Raw genomic sequence first — 11,037 nt, 5'->3', positions numbered from 1 at the left:
TTTTTGTTTGAAAGGGAGGAGTCTAACGTTCACCGTTTACGCTTACATTTACCAAAATGTCATGTTGGTGAGATTTACAGTAAATCTTCAGAATGAATGGCATTATGAATACACCTTTTAGTATTTGTACGATATTGATATAAGGGTGGCAACATATTGCAACCGTGGACAAAACATCGAAGGAAATTGACGGAACAGGAAGGCGGAACAAGTAAGTTCGGGAAAGTAGCTTTCCACTGCAATTTGGTCATCGTTTGATCTGCTCTTCGATAAACTGGCCGTTTGATTTCGAACATATGCACACTATACTATGTACCCGGTTATAAAGTAACGTATTTCGTCGAATATGTCAATTTTGTAGGCCTTTTTCGGAGCAACAAGTCCAAACCGCCTTAGCTAGCCTCGTTACAAAGTTGGTACGTCATACGCCTCTCTCTTTAATCTCCTGCTTGTGAAGTCTGAAACGATCGTGGAAAATTTGATTCGGTATTCAAATAAAGTGCGTTCCCCATTTGTGAAAATTGAAGATAACTGTTTCGGGCCCTGCTAAATCGTCGAGGGATGTTTTGCGTGGTGATATTGTCATTCCAAACATTCTTTAGTTTCACAACCGGAATACAGTCGTTACTACTTGAAATAGGAAATGAGTCATTCTGTTGAACGTCGTAAAGGCAAGCTTTCCCTTTATTATTGAACTTTTTACTTTGAGAGAACCACGTTTTTCTTTTCTTTTTTCTATGCTGTTTTATCTGATGTTTATGCTATACTCCAAGATTAAAACAGTTTTGATCCACTGAACATCCAACAAGATTAGGCATGTCAGTGTCAAAAGTGGGGCACAGATGCTGATGTTATGTAATCTATTCCATACTTGTGTTTGCCAAGCTTTGAGACAACGCGCCCGTTTTACACGAGAACGATCTCATGGAACACCACCGAACATAAATGTCACGAACAAAGTATGAATACTGAAATAATGAGCAGCATCTTTGTATTCACTCTGGCTGACCGTTTTTATTGAACACCAAGATGATATACTATCAGGAAGCAATGATGGATACTACGGATGGATACTTAGGTTTACTCAAATTTCCGACATCAATGGATTAGCATTCACTTGTTCTGCCTTTTGGTTATATGTTACGAACTTGTGTCGCCCGTGTATCTCTGGCAGCAATCTATTTTGATCGTCACTATTACATTATATGCAAAATAGGCCCACATTAAATACACTGACAAATAAATGTTTATTATTAATAATAGTAATAATTATACATTTTCTTTATAAGCACTTTTCAAAACTCTGAAGGACACTTTACAGTCACATGATAAGTATTTCTGTTTGCCTTGTGTGTCCTGCGACAGGAATATATTTTGGATTCAGTACATTGTTGTACCTATTTTGTACTATACATTGTACTACTTATTTTGTGGATGTTTTCCCTTGTGGGAAATAATAATAATACATTTAATTTACAAGGGCCTTTCGGAGCACCCAAGGACACTTTCCAATTAAAATGACAATAAACAGCAAAACAATAAAACCATAAATAAATTGATTTAAAAAATAGTAACAAAAATAGTAAAAAATTTAAAAATAGAATAAGATTAAAAATAAAGACATTTACCAAACGTTATACACCATATGTATAAATTGTGCTCCAAGTACCACCATTATGATCCAAATGTATGTGGTTAGATGGACAGATAGATAGATAGATAGATAGATAGATAGATAGATAGATAGATAGATAGATAGATAGATAGATAGATAGATAGATAGATAGATAGATAGATAGATAGATAGATATTCACTGTTTGAGACATGTTTTTTCATGCATTTTTTACATCCTGTTTAGATAATTTTTTATACTCCTCTTGAAGAAGAATTTTTTTTATCCTAATCAACCTACCATATATATGAAAAAAAGAACCCAACATGAACAATCACACTGGAATCTGAAATAAATAAAAATTGAAGCTCACATGTTCAAGAACAAATATTTGTGAACGACTGTGCCGATGCATTTCGTTGAAATTAATTGCTGCTGAATTGAACAAAGCAAATGTTTTTAATTCACTTGCTAACTTTTTTTATGAATATCATTTTAGTCTTTCAAAGAAACTTACTGTCTGCTATTTTTTAATTGGTTCATCCCATGTGTTAAATATACAGTAAAGTCTCGTTATATCGATATCGGATATATCGATAGTCCCGGTTATATCGATACTATTTCTATGCACGCACGGAGAAAATTACATGCAAACAGGGTCGGATATATCGATAGTCCCGGTTATATCGATATTTTTTCGGACTCCCTTGAATATCGATATAACGAGACTTTACTGTATGTTGTTTGTTTGTAGCACACTTTGAGAACCGCTAATAGCTTCGCTAAACAACCACCCTTTCTTTCACTTTCCTCTCTTTACAGAACGTAAACAGACGCCCCCAAAAGAGTTTTAGAACAACTGCACAGTTTGTGCACTCCGTCCTTTGATTTCTTCCAGCAAAACAGTAACCAATTCACCCTACGTGTTGAAAGCTAATCTCTCTGGGATCTCAACGAGCAACCATGTCCATGGCCCTGAAACAAGTTTTTAACAAAGACAGGACATTCCGGCCCAAGCGCAAGTTTGAGCCTGGCACACAGCGCTTTGACCTTCACAAGAAGGCGCAGGCTTCTCTGAACGCTGGTTTGGACCTGAAGCAGGCCGTGCAGCTCCCACACGGGGAAGACCTCAACGACTGGGTGGCCGTCCACGTCGTGGACTTTTTCAACCGCATCAACCTCATCTACGGCACAATTAGTGATTCCTGCACCGACCAGACCTGCCCCGTGATGTCGGGTGGGCCCAAGTACGAATATCGCTGGCAGGACGAGCACAAATACAAAAAACCCACCGCGCTTTCAGCTCCCAAATACATGAGTCTGCTCATGGACTGGATCGAGGTACAAATCAACAATGAAAACATCTTCCCTACTAATGTCGGTAAGTAGTGAAACAAAGCCCAGAACTAGAGAATGTGCCTATAACAAGCTATACAACTTTGAGTTATTATTATTTTTTATTATTTGGGAGAAAAACTTGCCCAAAGATAACTATAATTTTTTGCGCAAAGAATCAAAGATATATTGGTAGTTATGTGTCCGTCACCATATGCGTCACACTTGTTAACTTGAATTTTACTATTAACTCATTCACTGCCAGACTGTGTGCAAAAACGTTTCCACTCCAGTGCCAGGGTTTTTGTCATTGTCACTTGAATTCCAGGACCCACAGAATATAGAGTTTTAGGACTACATAAACATTCAATGCAGCGTAAGAAACCTCCGACTGTCTTATCTCATCAAAAAAAAGTTAGTTCCTAAATTATATGGATCTGGAGTTATCTGAGTTTAAAATAGGGGTGGCTGTACAAAAGGCAAATGTTTCCCCCTCGTGGGAGGGAAAAACATTGCCTGGGGTCTGACTACTGCTTTATCAGCGCCCCTGCAATAGAAACCAAATATATTTGGAATGGCAGTGAATGAGTTAACAGTTGTTAACTTATTTTTACCCCTATGATTCTGTTCAAAACATGTTTACCACGTTGACTGACAGATGTCCAAAATGTGTCCACTTTAGTGCCAGGGTTTTTGTCATTGTCACTTGAATTCCCGGACCCACAGAATATTGAGTTTTAGGACGACATAAACATTCAATGCAGCGTTAGAAACCTTAGACTCTCTTCTTTCATCAGAAAAAAAGAGTTAATTTCTAAGTTATATGGCTCTGGAGTTATATGAGCTTGAAATGAGGGTGGCTGTCCAAAATACAATGCAATAAGTACATATTGGTTCATATCGCGCTTTAACAACAGCTGAAGATGGAACAAAGCGCTAACATGGAAAAAGGGGAAATGCTGCCCCCTTGTGGAAAAGAAAAAAAAACATTGCCAGAGGCCATGGCCACTGCTTTATCAGCACCCAAGCATGAAAAAACAAAACCCGAAGAAATTTGGGAATGGCGCTTTACGTCATATTTTCAATTCCCGAATACATTTGTGAATGGCATTGAATGACTTAAATTCAAATTCCATTGCAGCTTCAAAATTGTGATTGACCACTGAATACTAACTTCTAGATACAACACTGACATCTTGAATTACAAATGAGCTCTGTGTACCTTGTTCATGCGGTAACAAATGCTTCATTTTGGCCACAAACATTGTCCAACGTTGATCTCAATTATTCAGTAAATGCTTCTTGCCAAACGTGCAAAATATTTCAACAGAAATTGATGGGCAAAGATAAGATGATCGAAATATGCAGTACTGCACTACATCAGTCACGTTTGATTACAATCTACAAGGCTACATTCATCGCACGGCCGCCACTCTCCTGTTGCCATGGCGTTCTCATTTTGTATTTGTGAAAAGTGAGTATTGTTGTGGCTTTGCAAGCACGGGATTTATAAAGTAGGTCATGCAATGTACAACGGGCAGTTATGGGAAGGAGAAGGACTCTGACACCCATGCCCCCTGGAAAAGATTCCAGGGATATTATTGGATGGATGAGAGAAAAGAACGTCCTAAGTGAATCACACAGCTTTTCTAGCCCAATTGTTCTGCTTTTGCGCACAACATGAGAGCCTCAACAAGGACAAGTAATGTGATCGCGTAAAATCTAGATCCCCGTACAGTGATACCTCGGCTTACGAACACCTTAGCTAATGAACCTTTTGCCTTACATACATTAAATTCGCGAGAATATAATATTGGCATACAAACTATGTTTAGGGAAACACACGGAGCGCCACAATGAGTGATGTGTCGTTCACAAACGAGCTGGTCCTTGGAGCTGAAAATGGCAGCCCGCTCTTTTTCCCCTCTATTCCCAGTCTTCAGTTAAAGCCGCACATGATTGGTCAAGATTCGTGGTAGAGGAGGGAGGAAACACACAGCAGTGAGCGGGGGTTGGGGTTATAGAAACATATGCACGCACACACACACATGAAAGGGAGACGACCGAGCTTGAAACAAAAAACAAAAGTGAAAGAAAAAACAAGTGAAATGGTGAGAACATGGAGAGAAAACACAGTGAAATTTGGACTCATTTCACCTTTATTTATTGTTCAATGGCAGTGTGTAGACTGCAAGGTTAAAACATCCCATCAATCAGGCTCCACAAGCCACCTGTACAACGTGAAGAGAACATATAAGCCAGGGAACCAGCTATTAATGAAGTTTCTAGTGTGTCTGCCTGCATCTGTTGCTGTTGCAATATCAAAACTTCTAAGATGTAGAACCCAGAGCTCCTTGAGACACTTTCTGCAAAAAGCTATCCGTTCCACCAAGCCATCAACGACCATCACAAAGGTAAATAAAATGACTTTATTATACAGTAGTTTATTTCTTTAATTACAATACCATAGCAATTTATTATACATAAAATTAGGTATATTGTGTGTAGTTTTAATGCTTATTTAGTTTAAAAATCTGTTTTATGGGGACATATTCTCATTTTAATGGTTTCCTATGGGAAATTGTTTTTTGGAATACACACTTTTCGCCTTACACACACTTTCTGGGAACCAATTAAGTTCGTAAGCCAAGGTATCACTGTATTTTTTTGTTGTTGTCAAATATTCCCAACTAAATTCTGTTAATTCCTATCTCCGTTTGTCTGACCCCAAGGTACTCCATTTCCTAAGACCTTCATGCAGGTGGCTAAGAAGATTTTATCCCGCCTGTTCCGAGTGTTTGTCCATGTCTACATTCACCACTTTGACCGTGTGAGCCAGATGGGAGCCGAGGCTCATGTCAATACCTGCTACAAGCATTTCTATTACTTTGTCAAAGAGTTCAACCTCACGGACCACAAAGAGCTGGAACCTCTGGTAAGTTGAAATGGCAGCAGCAATTCACATGGCAACAAATAAAAATGGTTTTACGTCTGTGTAAGCTCTCAGTCCTACGGGAGTGGTCCATCGATGAAAAGGTTTCTTCAGCCGTCATCTGTACTTTTTTGAAGGTGTCGCTTCTCATTCAAGAAGCTTCGTCAGTAAATTAAAGTTGTGATGGTAACTCTGGCCCTATGTATATACCTAATGGACAGATGTGGCAGTGCCAGACCTCTTCTTTGATAGGTCCCTGCTCTAAGTTTGGGGGTAGCAGAGGACTCTTCCCTGAGGTAGATTACTTGCCTGGTATACCAGGGCGAATGATGCAATCAGGGCCAGTCATAGACCATAATCAATCAGGAAAGAAGTGTAGCCTCAGGGAATAGTCCTCTGCTCGCCCCGCCCAACCTTAGAGCAGGGACACATCAAAGCAGAGGTCTGGCATCGCCACCTCTGGACATAAGGAATATATATAAGGCCAGAGTTGCCAGCACAAATTTAGTTCGCTGACGAAGCTTCTTGGATGAGAAGCAAAACATCCGACACCTTCAAAACAGTACAGATGATTGCTGAAGAAACCTTTTCAACAAATTGTTTTTAAAAATCGCAACCAAACTTCTTTCATGCTGTCATCCAGGGGTATTTTGTGTAGATTTCTGATGGAAAAAAATGAGTTTTCCTTTTTTTCAGTATGGCTGTAACGTACGCAAATGCGGGAAAAGTGAAACGTTCTGAATACTTTCCAGACTGACTGTATCTGTTGGGAGGTGCTAGCAATGTAAACAGGAGAGAGGACATAGAGGATGTGAATAGTGAAATTAGATGAGACCTTACCAGGCCATATTTCTATCTGTAAACACTGGACTGACTACATTTCATGTTTTGTGCATATGCATGTGACTCCAACGAAGCCTTCCATTCCTGCGGGTTATGCAACAATGCGGCCCATTTGTTTTTTTTTTTCTAATGGCCGCCAGTGGCGCTCGAGCACTAAAGGTAAGAGTGAGACAGGGCGAATATATGTGCCGAGGAAGACACAAGTTGAATGTAGCTTTGCGTGTGAATCATGCATTTAAAGGACAACCGACACCATTTTTTTTGTTTCCTAACTGACATCAGAAAAACGTTTTATAGCATCTAAAATACCCAAAACATGCAGGCTGATATTTTTAGTCAAATGCAAAACACCAATAAAAAAGACTTAAAGTGTCCCAAAACTGCCACAAAATGAGCTCGGAACTGGGCAGATTCGGAAAGTCCCACCCCCTAGTTCGTGACGTCACTATTGGTCACACACTGCCTTGCTCCAGAATCAAAACAATGGCTTCAGAGAGTTCAGATTCGGAGAAGATGCTTTCTTGTTATGAATATGATTCAAATAGTTCTGAAGAGGAAAGCATAAATGTTTGCAATTGATTAAAGAAGCCCTTCCGTATCAATTCCAAATGTAGCGCCCAGAAAATGCACAAGATGGTGCACAAGCTCTGTTGGAAATGGGCTGATTTGTCCGCTGGGAATTTGTGTAAACTTACACGTTCTTTATGCGCGTTACCACAATTGGCTGCGACACACAACGATTCACCATCGCGTTATTTATGTAGTTTTCCTTCTAATTTCGCGATCAATGCGGTGTTTTTAGATGGAAAAAAAGTACCCAAAATGCATTGTGTGTCGCTTTCTCGGTCAGGGGCGTGCCCTCCATGACGTCACTTAGGGGATCGTCATCAACTCAAAAACAAGACTTCCTGAATATTCGGCGTGAGTCTTAAAACGTAAAATATAGCTATATGCGGTGGAATCTTTGTAAAATACGTTCAGTAGAAGTCATTTGAAGTGATTTTACAAATTATGGACACAACTCGTCCGGAGGCATCGGTTGTCCTTTAAATTTACTAATCTGATTTACTAAATGAAATATTGCTTTTGATTGTGTATCAATCACTAAGTTCTACATATGCCCATTCATTTGTGTGCTTTTGTGTGCTCTCCACAGAAAGAAATGACCTCTCGGATGTGCCACTGAGGGGAAGGCAAGCTGGTCTGTTAAAGCACATGCCGGTCAAACATGTCTGGCCATTGGAAAAAAAAACATGCAGTTGAGATTTTAAATGAAATACATTCATAAAGAGTCTATTTTTATATTTTAAGTACTGTAATGTATTTTAGCTACAGACTGTAGATTTAAAACAAAAAGCTCAAGTTGAAGAGAGAAAATATTGTATCAGAGCAAGTACTCAGAGAACTATGTTGATATTCTTATTTTAATTTCAGATCATTCCGGCATGCTTTCCCTTTTTTTTTTGGTCCAAAACGAAAATGTGTGGGGTTTGTTACTGTACAGCTGTAAGATCACTTTGTTGCATTAAAGATTCCTACTTGATTTTGATCTGAGTCTATAGAAAGTGTGTTATTTTAACTCCTTGTGTGCATTTTACAGGCACTACAACTTTTATATGGGGGGGAAAAAAGTAAATTGTTAACCAATCTTACAAAAACCATTTTAGCTCAAATCCAGTCGGTCTCAACTGCTGGTAGCCAACGACAATCCTTCCGCCGATCGCTACTATTGTCACGGCAAACCTGCAAAAGTAACCCCCAATCGTGTTGTTTTTTTAAATCGCTGCCTACGGTCGGATTAATAAAAGTAAAACGTGCGCATGCGCGGTAAGGTGTCTGCATTTCCGCTTGTGTTAACGTTTTTTTTTTGTATCAAATGTACGGCATACTACAACATTTATACGGGAATTGTAATCATTTATAAGGGCAGCTATTAGTCAAGGTTGACAGGTATGTGTGGTGTGCCTTATATTTGGAAACCTTTTGTATATTTATTTATATATTATATTTGAAAACGTTTTTTCATTCATTGACAGTACGCCTTATAGTCCGGTGCACCTGATATATGGAAAAAGTTTGAAAACACACCATTATCCACCAGAAAATATGGTGATACCTCGGTTTACGAACCCCTTGGCTTACGAACTTTTCGGTTTACGAATGTTAAATATATGAACATTTTACCTTGGCATACGAACTATTTTTCGGGATACACTCGGAGCTGCCACAATGAGTGATTTGTTCGCGAACGAGCCCGTTCTAAAAGAAAATGGCAGCCTACTTGTTTTGGTCGTCTAATCCCCGCCCCCAGTCAAGAATGCAGCAGTGAGGGTGGGGTTTACTGACCGAGAGAAAGTGAAGCCATTCTCCAAAAAAGAAAATGGCTGCCGTCATTTTTTTTTGTCCTCTTTTCCCCGCCCCCAGTCTTCGGTTAAAGAGAAAGAGTGACAAAATTGATAGAAAGCAGTGAAATTTGGACTCGTTTCAACTTTGATAGTTCAAAGGCAGAGTGTAGACTGCAAGTTTAAAATTCCCATCAATTAGGCTCCACAAATAACCTGCACTAGCCAGCAGTTCAATTTGAAATGAAAAGACAAGCAAGGGAACCAGCTATTAATGATGTTTCTATGTTTCTAGTGTGTCTGCTTGCATCTGTTGCGGTTGCAATATCACAACTTCCAAGATGTACAACCCAGAGCTGCTTGAGACACTTTATGCTAAAAGCTATCCATTCCCTCAAGCTATCAACGACCATCACAAAGGTAAATAAAATGACTTTATTATACTCTACAGTTTATTTCTTTAATTATACCATAGCACATTTATTATACGTAAAATACTGTATATTTTGTGTAGTTCTCAGGCTTAGAAAATTAGAAAGTAGAAAATTATGTTTTATGAGGACCTGGGAACAGATTATTCTCATTTTATTGGTTTCCTATGGGAAATTAATTTTGGGATACACACTTTTCGCCTGAGACACTGTCTGGGAACCAATTATTTATTATGTTGTTTTTATTACTTCCGGAAACATTCAATTTGGTAAATTATTATTATTCATAAAAATAATTTTCATTTATAAATTCCTTGTTTATTTCATTATCATAAAATGTTAATTTCCATGAAAATTTTGCAATCCTATTGGATTTATACATTAAAATCAGAACTAAAAATACAGTCGTGGCTGGCAGGTGACTCTAACCTTATCATGTTAGGGTCATTTGTACACGTTTGGCCTCCTCCAGCAGGCAGTTTCTCAGGTGTCAGATCTGTTGGCGTATGCAACACATACCGAACTCCTCCTACACGAGACTGGAGCCTCACGTGACAAAAGCTGCTGCCAAACACGAAACGACGAGAGCGGTTTTTTTTTCTTCTCAAGAGGACGCTAGGTGGCACCAGACACAGCAATGCAATGACGAATCGTCCTGACTCCCTCACCCTGGCTGTCATTCACTGCAGGCAAGAAGCAAAAGGGGTTGGGGTTTGCCTGGCTCGGGTTAATGAGTATTTCATGCTCAACGGCTTACGTAACAATATTGTCCATCGACTTCAGGAAAGTCGATGGACAACTTCGTTGCTTTGGGGTATATTTAAATGCAGGTGACGTCAGAAATTAGATGTTATCTTGGCCACGTGTGAGAAGATGCCCATTGTTTACTACCTGTACTTAAAATAAATTGTCTCTTTAGCTAAAAGAAACCGATGGGAGATGTTGAGGGTTGCAGCAATATATAATGGTCTATAGATGTGTTAAATTGTTCAGTTCAAATGTAAAATGTTAGACCCAAACGTATGTTTATTCTATTTGTTTCTTGTTAAAGTAAATATTTAGCTAATGTGTAAATGAAAACTGCCGATAAAAAAGGTCGAGGAGTTCAATGTGTATCTAGCAGTGGTGGGCCGTCAGGGCCGGAGAGTCCTTCTCTGGTGTCCTAAAAATATCACAATCACAGACTAATGTCAATTATATTTCGTCCATGAATTCTTATTAAATAATTCCAAATTGTCTTTCAGCTTCCTTTCAGCCTGCTCGAAAGCGTTGTTAACGACAGAGTTTTGGCAAATTATGATTGGCTAGTGACATGATTGGCAAGTCACTAGCCAATCATAGTATCACTAGCCTCGAGTGATAACCGGACCTAGCATACTGTATTGTGGAGAGCTGCATAAGCATATGCAGTATATTGTGTTGATTTAATAGCAGTTTTGTCAACCCACAATGGCCGTAGGAGGCGAAGAAATGAATTTGGTTGGAGATTTACTGTTTAAACCATTTTTCAAGACGGACTTTTCAAGGCAAAAATGGATATC

The 11,037-nt window shown here is 39.0% G+C and overlaps 1 protein-coding gene across 4 annotated transcripts; it reads left to right on the top strand.

Moving 5' to 3' along the window:
* Position 1: 1 nt before the first annotated feature.
* mob3a (MOB kinase activator 3A) lies at positions 2-10,827 on the top strand. Of its 4 annotated transcripts, XR_016115656.1 has the most exons (5): positions 3-211; positions 2,436-2,994; positions 5,681-5,883; positions 9,361-9,485; positions 9,969-10,827. XR_016115656.1 is itself a non-coding variant. In XM_089001849.1 (4 exons), exons 2-4 carry the CDS (start codon positions 2,577-2,579, stop codon positions 6,960-6,962), a joined length of 786 nt encoding a protein of 261 aa, XP_088857975.1. In that variant the 5' UTR covers positions 2-211; positions 2,436-2,576; the 3' UTR covers positions 6,963-7,873. The 4 variants fall into 4 exon arrangements, 3 of the variants coding, with proteins under 3 accessions (XP_088857975.1, XP_088857977.1, XP_088857976.1); XM_089001849.1 differs by lacking the exons at positions 9,361-9,485; positions 9,969-10,827 and adding an exon at positions 6,798-7,873 and having other exon boundaries at positions 2-211; XM_089001851.1 differs by lacking the exons at positions 9,361-9,485; positions 9,969-10,827 and adding an exon at positions 7,880-8,272 and having other exon boundaries at positions 6-211.
* The last annotated feature ends 210 nt before the right edge of the window (positions 10,828-11,037 follow it).

This window comes from Hippocampus bargibanti, linkage group LG07 (assembly GCF_051943395.1).
Source record: "Hippocampus bargibanti isolate YZ-2025 linkage group LG07, ASM5194339v1, whole genome shotgun sequence".
NCBI classification, from domain to species: Eukaryota; Metazoa; Chordata; class Actinopteri; order Syngnathiformes; family Syngnathidae; genus Hippocampus; species Hippocampus bargibanti.
This window is presented reverse-complemented; position numbering and strand designations above follow the sequence as displayed.